Source organism: Cyprinodon variegatus, unplaced genomic scaffold (genome assembly GCF_000732505.1).
Source record: "Cyprinodon variegatus isolate N-32 unplaced genomic scaffold, C_variegatus-1.0 Scaffold15, whole genome shotgun sequence".
Taxonomy (NCBI): Eukaryota; Metazoa; Chordata; class Actinopteri; order Cyprinodontiformes; family Cyprinodontidae; genus Cyprinodon; species Cyprinodon variegatus.
In genome coordinates, this window is record NW_015150468.1 from 1314557 (window position 1) to 1339641 (window position 25085).

Genomic DNA, 25085 nt, shown 5'->3' on the forward strand with positions numbered 1-25085 from the left:
AGCTGCTCCGACAATATGTACACAAATAAACTACATTGTACAAATAAAAAAAAATAGTTACATTGTTACATCATAATCACCTGCAGCGGGCGCACACGGCTCGTCGCTGTTAGAACCCCACATTCTATGCAACTTTTTTTCAGACTAGTACAAAGAGGAGGGTGCAAAACATCCTGGGGGGTTTTATTTACAGAGCTATGTACAGTATGTCTCTTTCACGCGTTACAAGGAGGAAAATTTACACAGCGGAGACTTACTTCAACTTAAAAAAAAAAAAATACCACAGGTGTCAGAAAAAACCCAAAACAAAAACAAAAAAACACAATAAATAGTTTAATTCTCACCATTTTAAGAGTAGTTCTCCATGCTTTTTATTAGTCCTTTTCAAATAAAAAAAAAGAACAAACAGCTACAGTCTGGGTTTTAATTATTAAAAAAATAAAAAAATAAACAAAAAAAGGCTTGAAATTGTGATTTTCTACAATTAAAAATAGCCTTTATGTCTACGCATGTCCAGTAAGTAATAATCTAACCTAAAATAAACATTATGAGTGAATGTGAGGAGAGTAGAGGTAATATGTTGCTGACTGAGGCTAGCATCTGTTATCATGGCCAAGTGCTCTACTGTGCATCTGAGGAGTCGAATTTTTTGTCTTCTCGGCAGCTGAATGTTCACGTAGTAGAATTGTCGTGTGCAGACATGTTTAGTCTACTGCTGTGTGCAGCGGGCTGCAGGCTTCACCTGTCTGATGTGTCAGCCATCACCATTTCAAGCCTTTGTGATCGAAAAAATGACTGATCACAGAAGGAAAGGTGGGACTCAAACAAACCATTATAGAACAAACCGGGGTTAAACGGAAACGCTCTTTTGATGTCTTGTAAACAGTAGCGAAATTTGGGAGGGGTGCGGGGGCGGGTTCGGTCGAGGTGTAGTTTTTGGGAGGAGGTTACATTCTGCTGAGTAAGCAATGTGATTGACATGCTGAGAAAGAAAAAAAAAGAGAAAAACAAAAAGCACAAGATTAACATTACACTCAACAAAAACTTTTCTAAAAAGAACAATTAAAAAAACAAAAAACACACACGCATACACAAAGACTGAAAGAATGCACTATCTTCCCCAAAACTGAAGAACCTGGACTATAAAATAAAAACCAAACAGATTTAAGAAACAAAGCATCGGCTATTTGTCTGCCAACTTTTTTTTTTCTTTTATGCCAACCAGGATGAGTGAGCCAAACATGTAGCCACCTTTGTCTGCACAGTGTAACAGCAACAACCATTGCACTAGACTGGACATACCATGCACAGCTGTGTTCAGTGTGGGTGAAAAATAGTTTGGGTTAATATTGCCTTCAGGATAGAGAAACAGCTCTCACACACAGATGGGTAGGAGACCTACGTGTTTGGGCAGGAAAGCTTTTCAAAACCACTTAAAGTAGGCGTAGATGCTTTTTGTTATTACTACAAATTAACTCTTCAATGGGAGTTTATAATCAATAAAAAACAGCCTGATTAGCTGCATGCTGTTTACCACCTCTTGTCTGTTATTATCTGACTTTTTTTTTTTTTTTGGTTTATTCTATGATTTGCATCTATTTCTGCTAACTGTTTGCTTGGGCCTGACAGAAAAATATTATACATTATGAGGAAATAAGCTAACAATTAAAATCCCTGACTGTCCCTGTGTTAATTCCACTGGAGAAAAACTGGAAAAATTTAGTCATAAACTAACAGACTATATCACCAACCTCCTATGAGGGAACCTAATCTTCCTATGGGCTTTCATAAAATTCAAATCTACTTAAAAACGTCATCTTAAGTGAACAGTTACAGGACTCATGCAAATCCAGATAAGGTTAGATATTGTGGCGCCACCTGGTGAGTACGGCTGGTAGAGCACCAATATGAAGGGAAGAGGTGCACAAACTTGATGGATATGTTTGACGTCCTTTCAGTGGTAAAGAGATGAAACACCTGTTTTCATGTTTTAATGATGATTAAGAAATCAGATCCCCAAATCTAGAAATTAAAAACAAGCAAAAGAAGAAAACATGACAACTATAATTGTTTTACTCGTGAATGACATCTCTCTTTCAACCATATATAACTATGTGGCTTTGCCCAACAAGTATTTTTTTTTTTTTTACTGAAAAAGGCATTTTCTTGGTTAAAAAATTTTCTGATATAATTGTGTAGTAAAGCAATGAATAATAATCCTCTGTTTATTCTTTAAATAAATCCGTAATATCTATTCTGCTACATCTGAGGGGCTTTATGGTGGAGGGCCCGCGGCGGGCCTGAATAATCCAGAATCGGTATCTGTCAGGTTGTCGTGTTGAGGCGACTCATCCGGGCGAGCTGACCGAATCTAAGGATGAGTCTTTAAAATACTGACAGGACTGGGTACATATTTTGGCCCATTGGATATGAGAGGGGGGGGGAAAGTGCTGCCCATAAGTGAACTGTACATAAAAAGATAATTTTTTATTCCTTTTTGTTTTTTTTTTTCTTCTTTCTTTACATGTAACTGAGTGATATTACAGTACATAGGTTATTTACAACTGTGCAGTAATGTGTGGCAAAATAAATTATCTAGAAGGCAGCAAGAATACATTGGTTAACGAATATAAAAACTGTACATCATTTACGGAATACAACTTTTTTTGTTTTTTGATGTTTTTTTCCATTAAACTAATATTGGCTCTGTAGTGTTTCAAGTCACTTCCTCAGAAACAATGAAATGCCCAAGTAAAGAAATAGACAAAAAAAAAAGAACAAAAAAAACAAACAAACAATATTTCTCTTCTCCTTTCAAACCTCAATTTCTCAACAGTCTCTTTGAATATCAACATTCGTTGGATTTGTTTGTTCTGGTTGTCCTGTGGTGTTTTGCAGTCCATGGCGGTCTGTTGTTTTCATGTAGGAGCGAGCAGAACCTCTGAGGAACACTCCGGGCTGTCCTCGGGGGTCCGTGCTCTACTGTTCTGTCTAGCCAGGCTGAGAGGCTGCAGGGTCAGTCTTCCTATCAGACACTGGGCCCGGCGTTCTCACACATCTTTATGGTGTTCCAGCCCACTGGTGGGAAAAATCCACTGGCTGTAGCTTTTATGGAGCCATTGAAGATCCTACATGAAGAGCTGGGGCTCCTTGTACTCCCTCTTGGTCAGCGCTGACCTCAGTCTGGATCTCCTTGACCACTGAGAGCCCTGGGAAGCTCCTCCTCCTCCTCCTCAGGTCCCCCTGGACGGGCACTGGGCAGCTGGGAGAGCTCTTCTCTGATTCATCCTCCCAGTGACGATGGGTATTGAATCAGGGGGTTAAAAACCAAACAGAAAATAAATCTCTGTCCCCCCATCTCACCATAACTGAGCACTGAGTAGGTGTGTCCCGATGTCAGAGCCTCAAAGCAGTTTCTGCTTCTAACACTCCGATCAAACTAAAGCGTAAAAACTTTTCAGGATCAAAGTGCAGGTTGTGTATTTTCTTTTCCTCCAGTAAAAAGTTTCCTTCTTCACGGAAAGGAATCAGAAGCAAGTTTCCAAACTTTACTCCTTTTCTAAAGAATATAGTTCTTCCTGTAGAAACTTCTCTAACTTGATAGCCCTTTCCATTTGTTCGCTTCAACGAAGTCTCATAGAGAAGAAATGACTGATGGAATTCTGTCTCAATCTTTGCGCAGCGGTGCGTCACGCGGGCAGAAGGACAAAGTCGTCGTTGACGTCAACCATCGGTACGTAGAAGGACGGCACTTCGTTGACACAGAGGGATTTGTGCCCGGCAGGATCCAGCTCCTGAACCTTTAACTGCCACTCCATCCTCTGCACCGCGTTGAGAGCTGCCGCCTCGTGCTGCTGTCGCATCAGCAAACATGTCTAAGGGTGGAAAGCAGAGCAGACACATTAAGATGTGTACACATCTGTTAAACATTGGCCTTCAAAATATTAGAGCATCATTTATGTTTCTCTTGATAACACCCCATATAGACTGTGGGATTTAGGATTAGCTGGGTTTAGCTCTGACAAACATCTTGCTGAGAGAGGTCTTGTCCTGACAAAGCGTCCGCAAAAATGGGCATTAAACATGATGCTAACCAAAAACCTGCAACAGAAGTCAAAGTTTGAAGAACCTGTTTCTGAAGCTGTCTTTTTTGCTACTCTGTTATCGGTCAACATGATTTTTCTCTCTCCAAAGCTCATGTTTACAACCTGCTCTTCTTCCTTTTTTAAAATGAACTTATTTACTTCTGTAGCACCATTACAGTGCCATCCCCTGGCGTAAAGTATTACGCCTATTTACGAAGTATACGCATGAGAGGAACATACCTTCATGCGGTCGTATTTATCGTCCACGTCTTGGATCCAGGATATAAACTGACGGGCGTTGAAGCGATCTCTCACAGATTTGTTCTCATCACCCTGAAAAGGAGGACGTGTTACAACCTAAACTCTGTACAGGTATAAAAGGTACCTGCTGACCTGGAGTTCAACAATGTAGTTTCATATCACTTACCTGACTTTCAGATGGCATATTGTACACTTCAGAGTCCAACAGCATCGTACAGGCACTGAACGGCACAGCCTGATTGGCTATCGTCCTTGCTGCTCTGCAGTGGACCCTTAAAACCTCCTGTTCACATGAAACTATCAGTTTCTCCTGCAAACATGACACACAAGAGAGAAAAAATGATATGTAGCAACCAAATAGAATGGCAGGATTACTTCACGTCCGTCAGATTGGTGGATAACAGTCTGGATCTATCACTTTATTGCATAAACGACTGAGACTTAATTGAAGACAGAGATGAAAAGGCTTCATCCTGGCGATTCACTGTAGCTCAGGCTAAGAGCAGGTACTATGCAGCTTTCAAATGATTTTGATCTAAAACAAAAAAGACTTTGATGTTGCAACGGAGGGCAGTCGGCATGCACTGAATATGTGCGAGGGTGAATGGGTGAGAAAAGACTACCATGTGATGTCAGGATGATATATTTCTTACCCGCTCTATGCTGTGCTGCAACCTGAGCTTTCCTCTTACAGCCTCCTGCTGCCTGAAGAGCTCTTTCAAGGGTTCTGACAGCGATGGAGGTGGGGCAATCTGATGAGAGAAACAACAAAGTCTAAATAACTTATCTGAACATTCAAAATGTATGATGTAGATTCTCAAATGTCTAGGCTGTGAAAACCTAAATATTTAAATAGATGGCAAATGAAGACATTTAGCTGTTATTAGAAAACAAAAAACTCTTACAGGTCAGAGAATATCTGGCAGCTATAAAGACTACAGGTTCCTTAGTATGCATCTGCATCTTGATACTCTCCATACTGTCCTGCTGCATTACTCACCACAGGGATGTGAAGCTTGCTGAGGGGCTTCCCGTCCAGCAGGTAGGAACCAGTGTAGGTCACATACTCGGCGTAACACTGTGGGGCCTGAGGGGTGATGTAGCACAATATCTTCCTCTTCTCCTCGATCTTCTTTCTGATTTGCAAGTACTCAAAGTAAGGGTTGGACCGGTCGCTGTGATAGGGCTCGATCTCATCCAGCTTAATGGCATTGACGACGACAGCTAGGGTCTGCTGGATCATCTCTCGCGTCTGCTGCATGGCCGTGTTCACAAGCTGGACCTGGACTTGCTGTCCTGCAGAACGAGGGAACTTTCTTTTACGCGGGTGCTGGGTTTGAGAGTCCTCGTCATCAACGGTGACAGGGCGGCCTTTCGGCATTTTCAGAATCGCAGATGGCGAAGTTGTGACAGACACTGTTCCAGCTGAATGAGAGGCTGCAGTGGAAACACTCAGTCCACAATCTTTCTCTTTCTTCTGAGCTGGTGAGGAAGACACTGAATTGGGTGTGGGCGTTCTTGTTGGGACCGAGTTGATGCTCACCGCTAAGCTGGTTGTAATGGTGGCGGCAGTGGCTAATGAGGTTGAGATGCTGGATGTGAGCGGAGCAGCGGCGGCATTGTTCTTGGCGCGGTTGCGGGTGACTCTTTGAGGGATTTCCTCCACTTTCTTGGCGACATCTACAGGGGCTGGGGTAGGAGTAGGGGGGACTGGTGTTAGCTTGGAGGGGGGGTCCTGAGTGTCCGAAGGGTCCAATGTGCTGGAGACAGTAACTGCCACAGAAAGATGAGTATGAGGACTGCAGGACACAGATTCTGCTACGGTATCTGCCATGTCCTCATGCTTCTCCTCTTGCTTTGCCGACGACTCTGCTTCCAGTGGTAAATGCATCGATTCAGGGAGGGTATGGATTGGGCCATGATGGTGTTGACTGGCATCTGAATTTGCAGGTGAATACAACATAATGGAATCTGACTCTTCATGGACAGGATATGGTAGCGGTCTCTCTAAAACACTGGCATGTGTGCCTATCAACAAAGAGTTATTGGTGGGCACGCTTTGAGGCTCTGGGTCCATTTCTTGTTGGGAGTTGGTGTGTGGAGACGGCACGATGAAGTCTTGGCTAGCATGTTCACCCAAGACAAGGTCTCCAGAGGGACACGGGATCTTTGACAGACGTGGTAGATCCACTTCCATTATGTCTGTATCATCCATGTTTGGAATGTTGTGTCTGATGTGAGCTGAGACGGTCTTGGCGTGGTTGGCCATCTCTTGGTCTCGAGGCTCAGTTTCCTCTGCTTTGTCAGGTAATGGCAGGTCAGGTAAAGAAAACGGGCCTAGGTCATCCAGTTCATCTGCATTGGGTGAGAACGGATCAGGCCATCGGACCACAGGCTCCGGGCCCCCAGCTGGGTTGATGTGATCATCTGGGGTAGCGCTGAAGCTCTGTGTGCTCTGTCTGCTGTCTGGATCTACACATATGGGCTCTGTGTCCATTTGGTGCCCATTTTCTAGAATTGGCTTGTTGCAGTCCTGGAAGAAAGACTCTAGCCTGTTAGAGGATGATGAGGTATTTAAATAGTTGGGTTCTTCGTCTATAGCTGTGTCAGGCCGCTCTGGAGAGGGAATTTCATCAACAGCCTCCTTCTGCTCGTCCAAATCCACAGTGTCCTCTTTATGCCACCTATTCCAGTTCTCATAGGTGACAGACGTGTGTCCAGAGATCGGCTGCAACTCATTATCAGAATGGGAGTAGGGGCTGGTTATTTTGGAGACAGCAACTTCAATCTCCCCATGGGAAGATTTGAGGTCCATCTCAGCGTTCCATCCCATGCTTTGTTCAAAGCAGCTTTCTCCATCGTTGAGCGCAGAGTGTACTGGGGACAGTTGTTGGACTTCAGGTTCCTGGTGGTCCGGAGACACTGTATGCCAACTTTTCCTTAAATGCTCCTCACCTTCAGGAGAGAAAGAACACGGATCTCTTGTTGGTCCTTGGTCTTCTGTCACAGAATGGACTCCATCAGTCCTGTCAACCATATCTGCGTCTTCCCCTTCTTCTTCCTCCATTTCTTCGTCCTCCACTTCTTGCACCCGATGTTGTTCTGTTACACAGGGCAGGTCTGAATGGACCAGATTAGGTTCACTGTGGTGCGGCTCAGAGTTGTCATCAATATCCAAGGGAGGTAAAGCAGCAGGAGCAGGTGTTGGTGGTGCAGCTATGTCAAAGCATGGCTCCTGGGGATCTGGTCTGTGGACGGGTGTGGAGGGTTTAGGTAGGAAGCTGTTGTAGACGCTGTCAGGAAGGTGTTCATGATCCTCTGTGAGAGCAAGTGTTGCCGAGACTCCATCTTGTGTTGGATGACCTAACTCCTGGCGAGGAGATAACATCCTCATAGGAGAGAAATAGGATGATGACAAGCTTTCCAATCTGTTCAAAGTTAATGGTTTGTCCTCAAGAGGTTGAGGAGCAGAGGTTTGATCGTATTCAGGAGTGGGATTGCTCTGCCTAAGAAACTTATCGGACTCCGATTGGAACTCGTTTTCTAGAGGTCTGCGGACATCAGATGATGCAGAGCGGCTGACAAGTGGTAGCTGGAGGTTCTTTGCAGGAGTAGGACACGTTCCCTCCTGGAAACTCTGGGAGTTAGTATACCTGCTGGGAAGACAACAGCAACAACAAAAAACACAAATTAGAAAATGTTACCCACTGAGGGATTGCATTTGAGTCAATGAGTCGATGAAATCAACTGGTTTTCCTTAGATATCAAACTTTGAATCAGTCTGGTATTCTATCTGTATGATCTGGTAAACTGTTAAGTGTCTTGAGATTACATGTTGTAAATTGGCGCTATATAAATTAACTGAATTGAAATTGAATAAATTACAAACGTCTTACAAACGACTTTTCTTAATGAGAGGATATTTAAATACTTTACCTTTCAAAGAAGGTTGGGGAGCAGGCATTCATCGATATTGTCATGGCTGATGAGTTCTGGCAATCCAGTCCGTCCAGCATAATGTCAGGATAATCCTCTGGACTGCAGGATGGGGTACGGGGCGTCTGCATAACTTCCTCGAAGCTCGGGCAGGAAATTACAGACGTTGGTGTGGGGACACCAGTTGGCCTGTTTTGATCTGGTCTGGGAGAAGCAGGGAGGTTCTCCTTCATTTGATGACCGGTCATCCAGTCCTTTGAGTTCTGAGTGTCGGTAGGCTGGAACTTCCTCCCTGGAGACATAATCTGAGCAGGAAGGCCGACGTCCTTTAGCTTTCTCTCTTTCAGACCCGATTCCAGGCTGTTTGATTTCTTTGTAGATAGCTCACTGCGGTTTTTCTTTATTTCCTCAGCAGACTTTGCTTTGATTTTAGGGTCCCCTGTTTTGGGTCTCAATCTTTCCATTTGTTTCATTTTTTCCTTTTGCTTCTTAATGCAGGCCCTAGCCTCCTGATCTCTAAGACTCAGCATCTGACCAAAGCTCGTCATTTGATAGTCATCATCCACCAACAGTTTTTCACGTGGACGGATGTCTTTCCGCACCGGGTCTTTGGACTGTGGGAGCTTTTCATTTTCGTCCTTGGTTTTAGTCTTACTGTGATCCATTCTGTTATCCTTGTCCAGCATGTCCCGGTTTCTTTCCTTTTTCATATCATACTTTGGACTTTGCTCCTTCGATCTTTCTTTCAGGACAGTGAGCTGAGGGCTGTCTTTCAACCCTGATTTCACATCCTCTCTAGAGTGTTTGAATGACCCAAAGCCATCCATGTATTTATTCTTCTCCTCCTTTACTTTATCTTTATGTTTCTCCTTCTTCTTTTTGTCCTTCATTCTGTCACTGATGATGCCAGTAGATTTCTCTTTGTCCTTTTTAGACATCTCTTTTTCAAATTCCAAAGTTTTATCAAAGTCGTCGTCACCGTCTCCCTTGCCTCCGTATGGGAATGTGTAGGGGTCAGCTTCCAGAGGCATGGGCTCCTTGTCAAAGGGCAGGCTCTCTCTGCGGCTGTAGGACTCTCGGTTCTCTCCGGTTTTGTCACGTTTATCACCTTTTTCCTTCTTGACTTTGTCTTTCTCCTTATCGTGGCCCTTCTTGGACGAAGAGGAGGAGGAATGTCTGTGTCTCTCTTTGTCCCTGAAACGATCCTGTGGTGTGGATATGGACAGGGAATCCCTCCTGTCCTCTGAGATGTCATTCAGGTTTATGGAGTCGTAGTAACTGCTTAGGATCGGCTCATGGCCTCGATCAGTAAAACTATCAGAGGAGATGTCGCTGTTCTTGTCATTTGAGTCATCCTTGTAGTCATTCATGGCTTCCTCCTCTAGTTTTTCTAACAGGGATTTTTCATTTTCTCCACTGCCTTTAGAGGGCTTTCTTTCCTTCGAATGGTCCTGCCTGTCTTTATATTTGCTCTTTGTCTTTTCCTCACTCGTTTCCCTTTTGTCCAACAGCTTTTGCTTGTTTTTCTTTTCCTGTGTCGAGTCCACTGATGTTCTATCTTTCCTTTCCTTATATTTTCCATCCACTGAATCCTTTTTGTCTTTGTTGTGTTTTTCTAGAGAGCCTTTCCTCTCTTTCCCAGAGTCAAATGAGGCCTTATCTTTCTTCTTTTCTTTGTGTTCTTTGTCTTTTGCCTTTTCTGTGTTGTGTTTAGAGTCAGCAGAAGATTTTCTCATCTTTTCTGAGTGGAAGTGATCCAGCTCGTCCTGATCAGGAGTTGGTTCTTTCCTGATGGAGCCAGACCCAATGTTGTAGCTGTCTTCGTCATCATCACTTTCATCTGTAAAGATGTCAGCAATCTTGTACCAAGTCTTTTCCCTGATTTTCTCGGGTTTTCTCTCCTCTTTCTTGACTTCCAAAAAGTCTTTTTCCCTGTCGGCATGTTTATCTTGACAGGGCTTGTCCTTCTTGTCCTTGGTCTGTTCTGAAGATAACTTTCGATCTTTGTCTTTGCCATGAGAATCTTTATGTTTGTCTTTGGATCCCTCCTTCTTTTCTTTGGTGCCCCGGTCATCATCTTTTTCCTTGACAGTTTTCTCAGTGGAGCTGCGTTCACTCTTCTCCTTTTCGTGGTCCGCTCCTCTGTCTTTTGTTTTGTCTTTGTGCTTGTCAGTTTTTGTCTTTTCCCGCTTCTCAGTTGCCTCTCCTTTCTTGTCCTTCTCCTTTCCAGATTGGTTTCTGTCTCTGACAGCATCCATGTCTTTAAAGAACGGATCATTGCTGTATTCATCTGCTATAGATTCCTGCTTGACTTTCTGATCTTTTCTTTCTTTCAAACTGTCATACGAGTCCTTCCGTTCACGACTGCTGTCCAGTGAATCCTTGTCTTTTTTGTCTTTTAGAGTGTCTGTGGACTCCTTCCTCTTTTTGTCTTTGTCAAGGGAGTGGCTGGAGTTCAGTTTTTGTTTTTCTGACCAGTCTTTTTTCTTCTCATTTATCTTTTCTGATGAGTCTTTTTCTTTTTTCTTGGATGTGGCTTCTTTCTCTGATCTTTTGTCGCCGTGCTCTGACTTCTTGTCCTTTACTTTGTTTTCTTTTCTCCTCGTCTCTTCTTTAACAGTCTCAACAATTAGCTTAACGGTGTTGTTAGATTTATATTCCTTGACTTCTTTGATGGGAACGTCCCAGTTATCTTCTCCGTAAAGGGAGGAGTCAGAAGACATCTCAGAGCCCCACCTATCATGATGGTCATCGGATGCACTAAGCTTCGTTTCCTCCAGGTTGAGGAAGCGGTTATTAATGTCATAGCCCTCATGATCAGACTCTTCTTTCAGTGTTTTATCTTTTTTACATTTCTCCTTGTCTTCTTTGATGTTTTTCTCCTTGTCCACTTTGAGATGCTTCTCCTCTTTCAGCTCACTCTTCCTTTCTGCCTTTGAGGAGGATTTCTCCTTTGACTTTTTCTTTTTCTCTTCTTTGTGAGGTTTCTGTTTGTCCTCCTTGGGTTTCTCCTTTTCTTTAAAAGTTCTCTCCTTGTCAGATTTTGCAGTTTTCTCCCTCTCCTCCTTGTTTGCTTTATCTTTTGTGGTGTCTTTTGCTTTTTTGCTCTTCTCCTCCTTTGCTGTTCTGTGAAGGTCTTTTCCAGACAACCAATCCTTATCTTCAGACTTGGCTTTTGAAAGCCTATCGTCCTTTTTCGAATGGTCTTTCTCGTGTTTGGATAATTTGATTTTGCCCTCGACTGCTGATTCAGACTCAACAATTAAGGACTTCTGTCTTGAATCATCAAAGTCAAAAGAATAGCTCTTGACAAACTTCTCATTCATATCCTGATTGAGTACAACACTTGGGGCATTGTCCTTTTCCTTGTTTTTATGCTTGTGCTTCACTTTATGCTTTTTAATCACCTTTCCATCCACATCCGTTTTAGAGGTGGCGCTCTCTGTGGTAGAGTTTTTATAGAGATCAGAGTTTTTCTTGTCAACAACATTACTGTGCACGTTGTTGTTTTTCTTTTTGTTCTCTTGCGCTTTTCTCTTAACCTGCTTTACTGACTCCACACTCGAATCCGAGTACTCGGACTCGCTGACTGGATCTGAAAGAGAACTGACATCCGACCACGTAGGGGATGACACCGTCTTCCAGCCGTCTGTCCTCCACTGCTTTGGATGCTGCTCCGCTAACGAGGGTGCCTGTTTCTGAGAGTTTAAGCTTCCATGTGAAGAGGAGGAGGAAGAGGAGGCATTAAAGCCTGGAGATTCTTTAAGGTTCATTGCAGCAGAGTCCTTGATGCTGTTTGAGCCTTTGTCATCCTCGCTTTCCAAATCCCCACAATCAGAGTCTGAAGTGCAGAACTTGTCATTGACTTTCCCAAACCTGACCTCTTTACTGACATTATTTTTGCTCTCCTTCTTTCGCTTCTTTTTGACTTTGTTTTTGTCTTTCTGTTGCTTAGAGCTCATGCTGCCAGAGTCTCTTGTCTTGGTGTTAGTTTGCTGGACTTGTTGCCGTGGTGTGGGCGCTGGTGTGAAACACAACGTCCTGTCATCCTCGTCCGAGCTGTTACTGTCAGAGATGATCCGCCTGACAGGTTTCTTTGGTGTGAGCGAGTTGCTTTTGGAATAGGTTTTAACCTCCATCTTGGGTATAGAGATGAAGCTGTTGGTCTTGCTAACCGGGTCCTTTCGAAAATCTTTTTTCAAGAGGTGTTTGTCATCAACGGGAGGGACACGCTCCTCCTCGTCATCCTCGTCAAATTCGTATTCGTCTTTGACGGGCGTAACTGCAGATTTAGGTGGGTCGGCAGACTTCCCTTTGAGTTTGAGCCCCTTCTCGACTTCTGAGTCTGTGTTATTGCCGTCCACCGAGCTTGAGGGAGCAAACGACGGGGCATCTTCCTCCTCTGATGACTCTGTCATAAAAAAGAAACATAGAATACAACTTCATCAAATATAGTAGCGTCTCATCTACCTGATGATAAAGAGGCAATTTAAAATATAAAAAAAAGGAAAAAAAAGGGACAAACCTGATGAACTCTCTTCACTTGAAGTGTAAGTGCCCTTCCCTAGCAACAGATTCAGCATAGTTGGAGAGCTGGCAACCTTCAGTGGTGTTTCACCTCTCCTGTTGCTTTGACGCGGATCAGCTCCATAGCGTAAAAGTAGTTTTACCACCTGAAAGGTAATGAAACAATCAGTATTCATTGTTTTTAGGCTTAAGGCCAGGGGTCTTCATTTCAAGCAAATGTCTAAAATAAAATGAGGACAGCTGAGATTTTAAATTTGGGCATCTTAAAGAGACAATTCAAACATTTTTACTGAAAGATATCTTTAAAATAGACTTTTATTTAAAATAGACTCTTATTTGACCCCCCTATGAGTAAAACATCACTTGATGAGCAGACTGACCCCTCAGTTGTTTAGCAAAGATGCATCTTTAAAGCTGTAGCCTATTGTCCCTAAATGTATTTTGGGTTGGAAGTTCCCACGCTGTTCAGGAGATGTGACGTGAACAGCACCCATTTGGGTGCAGTCTAGCAAACAAAGTGTTATATTGAAGAGGATTTTGTGGATAATCAGAAGCATTTTGCAACAGAAACCTTCATAAGGTGAAAAACATTTAAAAAAAAACCTTGTCGTGTATGAGCACGAGCTACATGAACGAGCAGAAGAGTTCTGCAGTTCTGTGATTTGACCACAGGTGGCAGTATCTTTAGAAAAGTCTGTAATGACTCTTTAAATTAAACAGTTTGCATTAGACATTTGCATTAGACATTGCACATAAGAGGTAACTCTTAACTTTTGTTCTTTGACATGTAAATAATGTTAATTAAGTCAAAAGTCATGCATTTGTGCAGACATTTTTATTTCTATTGTTAACTCAGGATTTTAGCAAGAATGATTACTAAAAATGTTGCCGCAAATAAATTTACATATCCAGTTTTATTTGGTTACTGCTTCTTTCTACTTTCAAAATACAAAATAAAAACTAAGAGGAGTAAAACATTTTAATAAAAAACAAAAACAATACCATCCACTTCAACTTCCTAAATTTAGATGAAGCCTGCTGATTTTCTTCCCCCTTTGTAAAATTGCCTTCTGATGTTGCTGTTTCTGCTTGCTGCCTTAGCCAACACTGCTTCAATCAATCCAATTGATAAATATATGGTACAGAGCGACTGGAAAACCAACACCTCTCAATTTTGACTGCCAGAAATGTCAGGGGACAAAAATAGAATATTTCACAAGTAATTGAAATCTAACAATCTGTTTATAAACAACGCTTTATTTGGCTCTAGATTGAGACCTCTCTACTGTTCGGAAAGCTCTTCTATGAGGGAAACTTGTTGATCAAACATAATTTCTAAGGTGATGCCAGCCTACTGGATAAAAAATAAAATAAAAATGAAAAAGATCAAGATATGAAAAATATTGATCAGACTGCTTGAAGACTTGCAGCTATTTCTGGCTTTAACCAACAAACGCATTTTGCTGTTTTACATTTTTCATATTTTTACCTCTTCATTGATGACTGAACCTAAAAAGCACCTTTTATCTCCCTTTACCTTGAAATGTCCATTGTTGGATGCATCATGCAGAGGAGTGTCATCATCCAGACCCTTGGTGTTGACTTCAGCTCCGGCTGCCAGCAGCTGTTTGGCCACATCATAATATCCCCTGTTGCATGCTTCATGCAATGCAGTCCAGCCTGAAGATAAAAACCAATGACTTTGTCAAATATTTTACTGTAAAAGGGAAAACATACAACTGCATTTGCAAAAGAAGTGACAGAAATGAGGAGAAATTCCTGACCTGCGAAATCCTTTACATTCACATCAGCTCCTTCACTGATGAGCTCCTTGATGCGGCGCACCTCTCCACGGATAGCTGCTCTGTGTAGCCGAGTCTCTCCTCTCTCATTCCTTTTATTTACTTTGTCTTTGGTTTTAGATGCAGAGTTTGGCGTTCCCTTCTGACCCAGACAGGACTGTGACTGATGCTTTGGTGTTGTGTCTGCACACGGAGGACAAAAGACTCTTTAATCCGGGAATTTTCTAATTTTTTAACAGTTTATAAAAATGTACTGGAACCATTTGTGCTGTTAAGCAATACTTGTTTGAACAGCTTTTGGCCACAAGGGGGCAGTCACACTCCAGAACACCACATTTGCTTAGAATACTTGAGCATTTTTTACATTTACAAGATTAAAAACAAGCCTATATTTCATTTAAATTATTGACTTTGTAGAGCTATTGTCCAAAATAATATTTGAAATGCAATCACTTAATCTAAGCCAATGCCTCTGGGCATGCAAGAAAGAAATTAACATTCAAATAAAAGAGCCTATGCACTGAGCCTCGCTTATTTCATTCCATCTAAAATGTCAACGCTGGAAATAAACACTAGGGTTGCAAAAATAATCCAAATATAGGCAGCTAATACATTTCCACACAAATTAATCTGCCTACCAAAAACCTAAAATCAGAGTAAACAACTAATTTCAATGAAAAGCCTCAAATCTAATGTGGCATTAGTATATCAGTCCACAGCTAAATTCTAGCATGCCTTTTTTTATTTATTAATTCTGTGTACTGCCATTTGGCTCCAATAAAGAGATTGCACAATCAGTCCCAGAGAAAAGCAACAGTTAAAGCTGTTATCATTTCCATATACACTGTATTTAGAAATCTACATGTACCAGTCTGCTAAAGCCACTTTTGTCAAAATAAAATCCATCACTGACAGCGTCTCTAAAATTGCTACTCCATTTCTATATAATGTCTATGCTTGGATACGTATCCAGAGGCAGGCTAGAGAAGAGGCAAAAACAAAAAACGATATATATAAAAGAAAATGGCACATAGGCTCGCTGAAGATTTTGAAAATAAACAACAACAATAACCAGTGACTCATCCCCCCATCTGGTTCACTTTTTACTCTGCTTACGCATACTGCTCTCCCACACACACACCAAACACTACATATAAAGCTCCATCCACTTGCTGCTTTCTTTTCCGCCACCGGTCAACAGAAGACGTGGCCTAAATGATAAGCACGCACCTGGACTGTTGACGGTCTTTGCAGCTGTCATTTGCATGAGCAAGGCCACCTGCTGCCGCTCAGAGACAGGGTACCCGGCCCGGATCCCAGGCATCCCCATTCCGAACGGCAAGCTCTTCCTGGTGTTAGTCGGCTCCTTTTTAATGCGCTTCCTCTCTGGACCTGGTTTCTCTGTCAAACAGGCAAAAGCAGAGAAGAAAATGAATACAGTCTGTTGGGCTGCACTGATGTACATGTACATAGATGCATTGGGAAAGAACAAAAATTTGTAAGTCTATTGTCACCATTTCTCTCTGACATATTCTAAGAGCATAGTTTAAATAACAACATTATATAAACAATTATCTTAGTGTAGGTAAAATTATAATCATAGGTGGTAATACAATAGAAATAAGATTTTGAGGTCCTTCTGTTAGGTTATGTTTTATATACAAAGTAGCTCAGTAAAAGCACCCTACGTTTCATCTAGTGTTGCACTGATACTGATACCAGTATCAGACAGGGCCCAGATCCAGCACTAAAATGGTGGTATCGGTATCGGCGAGTACCAACAAATACGGCACCTATACCAATTTCAGAGCTAAAAGTTTATTAGGGAATAAAAACTTCTACTGGATTCATTTTGTATTAATCTTTTTCCTGCTTCACAAAGGTAGGCAGCAGCTTGACAAAGCCATGGAGGCAATTATTTCACATCCAAGTATTATGCAGTTCTTCATATAGACACACACATCAATTTCAAACAGATGGTTTCGGCCAATACTGCGCAGCCAGGTATTTGGCATCTATATCGGGGCCAAACAAATAGCATCGGCGCAACACTAGTTTGTAGTTGTTCACAGAAAAATAAGGTCTTGTTATCAAATCAACACTAGTTTCATCATTAAAATCACATTAGTTCTGTGTTTGCTTGGCTCTTAGCTCAAAAATGTACATTACTATATAGGCTGACCTCCTGCTGAGGCAACGTTTCTGTTGCTGAAAAGAATGGTTAAGTGAGGTTCTAGTGTCTGAGCTCAGAGCCAAGCAGACTCAGTACTAAAGGCTGATTCATACTGCAAAACTAGGTCGTCTGCGTAGGTGTCGCAGTGACAAAAAGACGTCCCTGCCCCCTCCCAGACAGTCTGCTGCACCTCTCCCAAATTGTAGGTGACCGCAGACAGTGCCGCAGACGGAAGGCATTTGATTGGTCAATTCTACATCCAGTTTCCGGCTTGTTTTGTTTGTATGACCGCAACTGCGGAAAACTACACGTGAAGTTGGACCAGCTAGAAGAGCAAGGTACGCGAGAACACTGGAACCCTTTTTCCAGCTGGATCCCCGCTCTTTTTCGCCCTCATGTCCCTCCATTGTCGGACAAACTTGCCCCCACTTCCTCACTGCCTCGGCCGTATCTAGACCCAAGGCTAGTTTATGATTTTACGTCTTGCGTAGTGGCGTGGAATATAACATAGCACAGACCACACTTCCAACTTGAGCATAACTCAAAAATGTCTGCGTCAAGCTCTCTGCGACACACTGCTGCGGGGAGTACAACCAGCCCTTAATGTGGTAATAATGCTTTTACTAGATTTACTCTTATGTTGCTAACCTATATATAAAGCATAAACTGCTGTCTGATGTCACTGCAAATGACCTCAAAATCTGCCAAGACACCAGGATTATCCTTATCAGGTAAACAGAGTAATAACAGAATTTCTTTAGATCATTTATTTATTGAGATACATTTATGATCACTAAGATCACCACACCTTTATATAATTTGCTTTAACCCAGATAATGATGTCAAGACAATCCTCTGGAAGGTACAACTCAAACCTTGAGAGGAAATTAGGCCCAGAAAGAGAATGGTGTCTTTCTACAGGTCTGGTTCACCTTCAGTACATTTTCCAGATGCAATGATAATCTGCAAATTTACACACACATAAATAGCTCATAAGCCATAAAAAAGTGCCAAAAAAAAAAAGTGCATCAAAGAGGAAATTGGCTCTGTTTTAGTGTAAAATGTATGCATTGGATAAAAGCAATAGTCTAAGCGAATATCATGGGCATCTTGGAAATATTGATAAAACATGTCAACACATAAGCTATAAAATTTAAGATGGGCAAGAAAATGGTGTTCCAACACAATTACAAGCAAACCAGTAAATGAATTAGAAAGTGGCTTAAGTTAGATAACTACTTGAATTGGTAAACAAACAAACAAAAGAAAAAGGTAATAAGGAGGTTTCTATTTTAAGCTGATGTTCAACATTTTTGAAGAAAGCAGAATTTTATTTGTAATAACATGCTCTAAAAATAAAATCTTATTTGAATTAGCAGGATTTGGAAACACTCATTTTTTAATGATATAAAATAGTATTCATATCAAAATTCCTTGCAGGGTCAGTTGAGCATGGACTGATTATTTAGGAGCAAATAAATATAAACATGAAGGAACAATTCAACACCCAATTCAAAGATGTGTCATTTCTTCAATTTTATTAAAACATAACTTTGGAGTTATGTTTTCAGTAAATGAATTGCTCCGAATATTATGTCTAGATTGTTTTTATCCCCCATTCTCTTAAATCAGCTTGAATATGTCCCACCTTTCTCCTGAAATTTAGCAGTTTTATAATCACTGTATTATTTAAGTCTATCTTGACAAATCAAACAACTTTCAGCACATTAATAAAGCTCATGTCTGAAGAGAATTGCTAAATGGCTAACGTTCACACGGCAGGCCTTGATGGTCAATTCCGATATTTTTGCAAAATCCGATTTTTTGACGTTGCCGTTCATATTTCCAAATGCGACTTGTATGTGATCTCCTGTGTGAACTGCAGTCATACAAAGCAAGTATCCCGCATGCGCAGTAGAGGACGCAATGACGTCACAGGCCAGCGTCCTCTTTTTTTCCCTGGAAGTAAACATGGATGGTAGTGCCGGCGCGCATCTAGCAGTCTTTTCCAACCATAAAAACAATCTTTTCAATATGGTTAAACATAAATACTGCTCCCCGCATCATCATCTGCCATGGTTGTTGTTTTTCTTGCTGCTTCTGCGCAGCAATGACGCAGAATAGTGACTTTTGTCTGGTATTAATGACGTTCAGGTCGGATGAATCCTACCTGGCCTTTCACACACAGGTCGCATTTGAAAAGATCAAATTCATATCAGATTCAGGACCACACAGCCAAGTGCACTGGGTCACATTGGAACAAATCGGATCCATGTTGTTTAGACAGCCACGGAAAGATCAGATCCAGGTCGCATATGGGCAAAAAAAAAATCGGATTTGGGTCAATTTAGGCTGCAATGTGAACATAGCCAATGAGTGCAAGTAAACTAAAATCCGCAAACATATTTATTTATTATCACAATCAAAGTACAGCAGTTGTATAAAGGTCTTTTTTGTTTCAGCAGTTTTAATCAAAAATATGTTAGTAGCTCTGTTAAAAATGATAAAGTACAATACACAGATTTCTCTGAATTCAGCCATCAATGAAATACAGTATAAAAAAATACTACAAGTGGAAATAAGCTAACAGATGGTAATGGCTTAGAGGCGCTTAGAATAGGCAACAGTATAGTGCTATGGTTTAGTGTTTCAATAGAGCAGTTTCTTTTTTCTCAAGGATTTTCTTTGCAGAGTAGTTAAAAAAAAAAACCCAAACAGCATAATTTCAAATTTTCTGCATGTGCAACTTAGAGCCCAAGGGGTTTGTGGGTAGAAGTAAGTGACTGGTGTCATTAACCAGCGGCCCCTAGGGAGAGGAAGGGCCAACAAGCAGTATTTATGTCTGTCTGTCTCCAAGCCAATCAGCCAAAATTGTGAAAAAGAGGAAAAAGGGTGTGACTTGGCAAACCCGTAGTTATTATGAAATAGCTGGTGTGCATTTCAACTCAACATGGCCTTGCCAAGGTCACCACTGCCTGCCAGGATTACAGGAGACTCGGTGCTACTGGACAAAAGCAGCTGCTCCACGGAGACACACCCAGTAATTATTTTCAGTGGCAACATACCATCCGTTGACCCACAGCTACACGAGTGTAGCCCTCCATCATCGAGGGGGGAAAAGTCCCAGTGCCAACAGCATTTGCAGACTCCAAAAACAAAGAATGAAACCTTGACAGTGAATGCGGATGTGCGTGCATAGAGGCACAGCTACAGCGGTAGATATATCTGTCCCTCATCTCTGTAAGTCCAAGACTGGATGCAAAGCTTGAGGCAACAAACAACACAAGTAAATCAGCCAGAGAAGGAATGAAGTTCGAGCTTCCGGTGTCAAAAGGCCTTCCAGGAAACTATTTTTCCAGTCACATGTACAGAGGAGATAAACTTTCACTAACATCTGCGAACACTTACAGCTAATGTGTCCTCCAGCAGTCTTTGATTCGCTCTTACATTCTCCATAGCAGTCGCCATTTACAGACATTCCTTCTGTAAAGACAGCGGGAACCACAGAAGCAGTCCAAACATGTTTTTCTTTTCCTGCAGCAGAGCAGTGAAACTGCTAAGCTAGTTTTTCCAGGCTATGTTTACAAGACGGGGGAAGTATGAAGGCAGTCGTACCCTAATGCACCCATATAGAGTCTAAGCCTATAACTCAATAACAAGGCCTTCTTATGTGTCGTTTATGGATCAGAGAGAACCACTCAGACTACATGTGGGTCAAATAACAGAAAAATATACGTTAGGGGGCGGCTATCTTTAGACATTTCATGTTTTAATTAGAATGCAGAAGACTACAATGCGTCAGTGCCTTAATTATTAATGTAGTTTGAGTGAAATATTTTAAGGTGAGGTGTTTTATCAAAAAAACAAAAAACAAAAAAAAACCTTCCCTATTAAAAAAAAGATAGACTTTAAAGGAGTCTTTGTGGTCCCAGATCCTTTGTGGTAACAGTTGTAAAGAACTTTAAAATGGTGGTGCATTTAATTTGTCCTAGGAAGCCTGAATTTCCAATGTCTAAATGGGAAATTTCAACAGGAATGCCCTGAAAGTCGGAATTCCAAGTGGAAAGGTCGGAGCAACAAGAAAATAACCTACTTCTGAGGATAGCTGCTGCACGCATAAATAGTAAAATGTTCTTGCATTGACTATTTTAGCAGTTCTTTCTTACATACATTTAATTTAATCAGCCTTAAATGTTAAAATATTTGCTGCTTATAGATTATATGCATCTGCTCTGTTTATAGCAAAACGTTCCACAGAACAGAGTTTTATCGTTATTATGGTGGTAAAAGTTGCTTAATTTGTCATATAGGAGCCATGTTGAATATAAGCAGGCAACTGAAATGCTATCAAATCCAAGATTATTTTTCTCTGACATTCAAGTTCAGAGGTAAACTGAACGCTGCATTACTTTTGTTAGCAGGAGCTTTGACATGGCTAGCTTGGTGGTCCTCTAGTTTACAGCAGCAGGAGCTAAGATCAGCAGTTTTGCTTATGCTTCCAGGTGGAATCATGTAACACTTTTGGTCACATTTGCATCTAACCAATCAACAAATTCCTCCAAAAACAATGCCAAAACCAAGAAAGTTTTCTTCATCAAAATATATGCATCCCAATAAAAGTCAGTTTCTGGAATAGATCCAAATGATAGCTTATTATTTAGCTAAAAGCTACTTCTCCCCTCTGTATTACGGTACTGCAACATGCCCAGATTGGTAACCTGCGTAAATCAGGAACATCTTTGCTACAGCTAGCTTTCCAAAGAGGAAGGATACACCTGTGCGTCATTTTTCTTTCAACTTAGCTTTGCATGTATAATGTTGCAGTGTGTAAATAAAGAGTGCTGAAAAGGGAAAACTTTTGATTTTTGGGAGGAGAACTGTATTTTTATAACCAAATGTATAACAGCAATCCAAATTTTAATTTGAAGAATAAATTCTGAATTTCAGCATTTGTTCCAAATGGCTGGGTAAAGATTCCCCTGGATTTTTTTTTTTTATCTAAACATCTATAACTATATATAGATGTTGAAGTTGAATTTTATTACGTTTATATCCTTTGTTATAGGAAAAATAAGAAGTTTTGTAGGTAAACATTAGTTGTTGTTTTTTTTAGTTTGGTTTTAAGCAAAACATATTTTTTGGGCCATTTAAATCTAATTACTCAGGCACAGAATCATTTACTTTCGAATTTTCAAATCCACATAATCCTGCATGACCTTTATGTTGGTTGATAACAATATCAGGACTTTAGGCAGTATGCAAGTTGAGAAAGGCCTTATGAAGTATAAGTATGCCTTTTTGGGAAAACAGCCCAGCGGGCTTAAGACATTGAGTAGAAATCCTGTTCACATCTTGATGCATCAGAAAATATAATGTAAATCACACTGTTTTCCGTTACCAACATTTGCCAAAAACACAGCCGCACACACACTTCATGCGTCAACTATTTGATGAATATTTAAAGGACAGCGCTTTAATGTGTCTCAGTAAATCGATATCACTCAGGGTGGGAACCTTACTCTCCTCCTTTCTTGAAACTTGACTAACAAGACCTGAGAATAGGAAAAGCAGGTGATCCCAGGACTGTCAGCCCATGAATACGCTGCATAGCTGAGGCAGTGGGAGAAACACACCAACATAAATGGCCCAATTCTAATGGAGGTAGATTTTCAAATGGCAACTTGCAGAAGATACTACAGTGTGTAGTTAGGATTATCAAACATTTTCTGCTTCAGTTAGCCAACAGACTCCATGGCAAGACTAACCTCTCTAACCAGCTGGACCGGGCATGTTTGACTGCAGCATGTTAGAGTCAAACGTGTTTAGGGAGTTTTAAATGTTGCACAAACAAAAAGTTAAGGGAGAGGCAGGAAATATCCAAAAGCATGTTTTCTCAATAGTCAATACAGAGCAAGAGAAAGCCAAACGTACAGCATGAACACAGGGGCATGCAATAGAGAGGCTGCCCGACACCATCACTGAAGACAGGGGCTGCACACTGAATCTCTCCGTGATAAAAGATTTGCGATAGATCTCTTCAAGACACAATCACAGGACACCGCTAAAACTATTTCACAATATTAACTAAATCGGAAAAGCTTTTCCAGAGATTACAACATATGCTTGAAACACAGACGCAACAAGTCTCGTCATTTCAACTACGCTACAAATCTAAAAAAACTCAATTCCAATGATTTGGATCACACCAAACTGCAAAAGAATGTATGAACTCTGATGGGGAAAATAAATGCTCCTATTCTGCTGGTAGGTCTTCAAACAATAAATATCTGACAAGCTCTTTCATACAACTGCCTTAAAAAATATTTAGTGTCCCAACATAACAGCTGTGGGTCTGGCTAATAACACCTTATAAATAGCTTAATTAAGACAAAGAAGCTGTTTCAAACATGTACTTAAGTCCTGAAATGTCCCCGAGTTGCAGCTCATCTTACTTTAAGGTAAGTGAAAGAGAAAAAGAGCACCTAGTGTGCAACGTCCTACATTTATCTATGAAACAGTAGGACCAATGATTACAATAATGAAGTTTTAATAAGAGAGAATAAGAGAAGATGCATACTGCTATTAATGTTAGTGTGGACAGATCTGTTCTCTAACAGCATTTAATGGTTGTAGGTGACCCTAGATTGACCTTAAATGTTTATAGATATGGCTCTGGTCCATTGCTAAATTGACCCTGTGTGGACTGTGACTTGAGCTGGGTCAACGCAGTCTCTTGCCCAACAGATTCTATGTTAGAAATTATTTCTCACCATTGCTTTTCAACCCGAGACATTAGGAAGCCTGTTACCATATGATCCAGCATAGTTGATCGAATATTAAGCAGAAAGCCTAAATAAATTCTCAGACTGATTACTTCAGAGTACCAAAAAAATAACGGCTTTTCAATATTTTTTGTCAAAGTAATAAAGATATTTTCATCTCTATAAAGGAATAAGTGCAGACTAAAAGAGGAAGAGATGAGGCAAGAAGAAATGGCTGTTTCCCTGATTTTCTGGGGCTTTCCTGATGTGAAACCACCACTTTCACATACAATCAGTATTTTGAGACCAATCGTTCATAGTTGTCTCCCTTTTATTCTAAACTCTGCTTTGCACAACCAAGAAAGAAGAAGTGGAAGCAAGATTGTCTGTAGAGGGAGGAATGGTGCTGTCTAACACCCCTCAGGACACGGCTTGGAGATCCTAAGCACTGATGAATGCCAATTTCAGCTCAGAGTGTGCAGACAATGTTAAAATTTAAACCTGTTCTCTCATGCTTTTTGCCTTAGTTCACTACGATCCAATAAACTCAATCTGAAAAGACTCTCACTTTGGTTAGATCATACAATGATTAATATAAAGATTGCATGTGCCAACCCCAAAATAGAAAAATAAACAAACTGACCTGTTCTGATAAGTAACTTCTCTGTATATGGATTGTTGTTCACATAGCTGCAGCACTATTACCTACTTTATGGCTAGTAAAAAAAAAAAAAATCTGCTTTTCTGCTGTGCAAATTGCTTGAATAAAAGTTTCCAAAAATCCAGCAGAAGGATGATGTTTACATGCAGATTTATGCTGCTAATTGGTGAAATTCTGCCTCAACTGGAAAGAGAAGGACTAGAAACAAATAAAACCATAAAAAAGAAGAAGTGTGAAATACGATAAGGAACAAACGCATAAGGCCAATAACATTGATCAGATGACCATAACACGATCCTCTATGCCAGCTGGGAAAAAAACATCTGCCTCAATCTGTTGTTCATTGCTCTTAGATACTGAATGATTATGTTGGCCCTTTGTTACAAGTCATAATTCATCTCAGGATATACAGCTAGAAAGAAATTAAGACATTTCAGATCCATACTAAGAACTTAAGAATAAATTAAGCCATTATCTTAACTTTCCTTGTCCAACAGTTAGTTGTCAACAAGTAAGAACTTCTTCAATAAAACCTTGTCAATATAAAAACTGGCTTTATTGCTGAGGAAAAGCACTAACATCTGCACATGCAGTAGAGCCACACTGTGCAGAGTGTCTTCTTGTGGTAAAACATTAATCAGTCTCTTGAAGCTTCTGCGTTCTGAGGTGTCAAGATGTGCTGCTTTTTAACTTCTGAATCATCTCCCATTCTCACTGTCTGCCAGTCGCCTCGTGGAAACTTATATTGAAACTGAGAATGTAGATCGACGAAGACAGAGATATTGATCACTCTCATCAGTTCTAATCTGCAGATCATTTTGTCATTCATGAATAACAAAGGTGATGCTGCAGCACCATGTGGCTGTGTGTGCTTTCAGA

At 40.9% G+C, this 25085-nt stretch overlaps 1 protein-coding gene across 2 annotated transcripts in view; it reads right to left on the reverse strand.

Moving 5' to 3' along the window:
- Window positions 1-1555: 1555 nt before the first annotated feature.
- The window catches only part of ankrd11 (ankyrin repeat domain 11), a 117327-nt gene continuing 93797 nt past the window's right edge, over window positions 1556-25085 (reverse strand). The window contains exons 5-14 of one of the 2 annotated variants that reach the window (XM_015384556.1): window positions 15842-16012; window positions 14594-14794; window positions 14347-14489; window positions 12808-12955; window positions 8283-12693; window positions 5347-7999; window positions 5000-5098; window positions 4513-4656; window positions 4326-4418; window positions 1556-3875 (exon numbers count right to left, since the gene is read on the reverse strand). In XM_015384556.1, the coding sequence (XP_015240042.1) occupies window positions 3690-3875; window positions 4326-4418; window positions 4513-4656; window positions 5000-5098; window positions 5347-7999; window positions 8283-12693; window positions 12808-12955; window positions 14347-14489; window positions 14594-14794; window positions 15842-16012 (8249 nt within the window). In that variant the 3' untranslated portion in view covers window positions 1556-3689. Of the gene's footprint in view, window positions 3876-4325; window positions 4419-4512; window positions 4657-4999; window positions 5099-5346; window positions 8003-8282; window positions 12694-12807; window positions 12956-14346; window positions 14490-14593; window positions 14795-15841; window positions 16013-25085 lie in introns of both variants that reach the window. The other variant, XM_015384548.1, reaches the window with a different exon arrangement.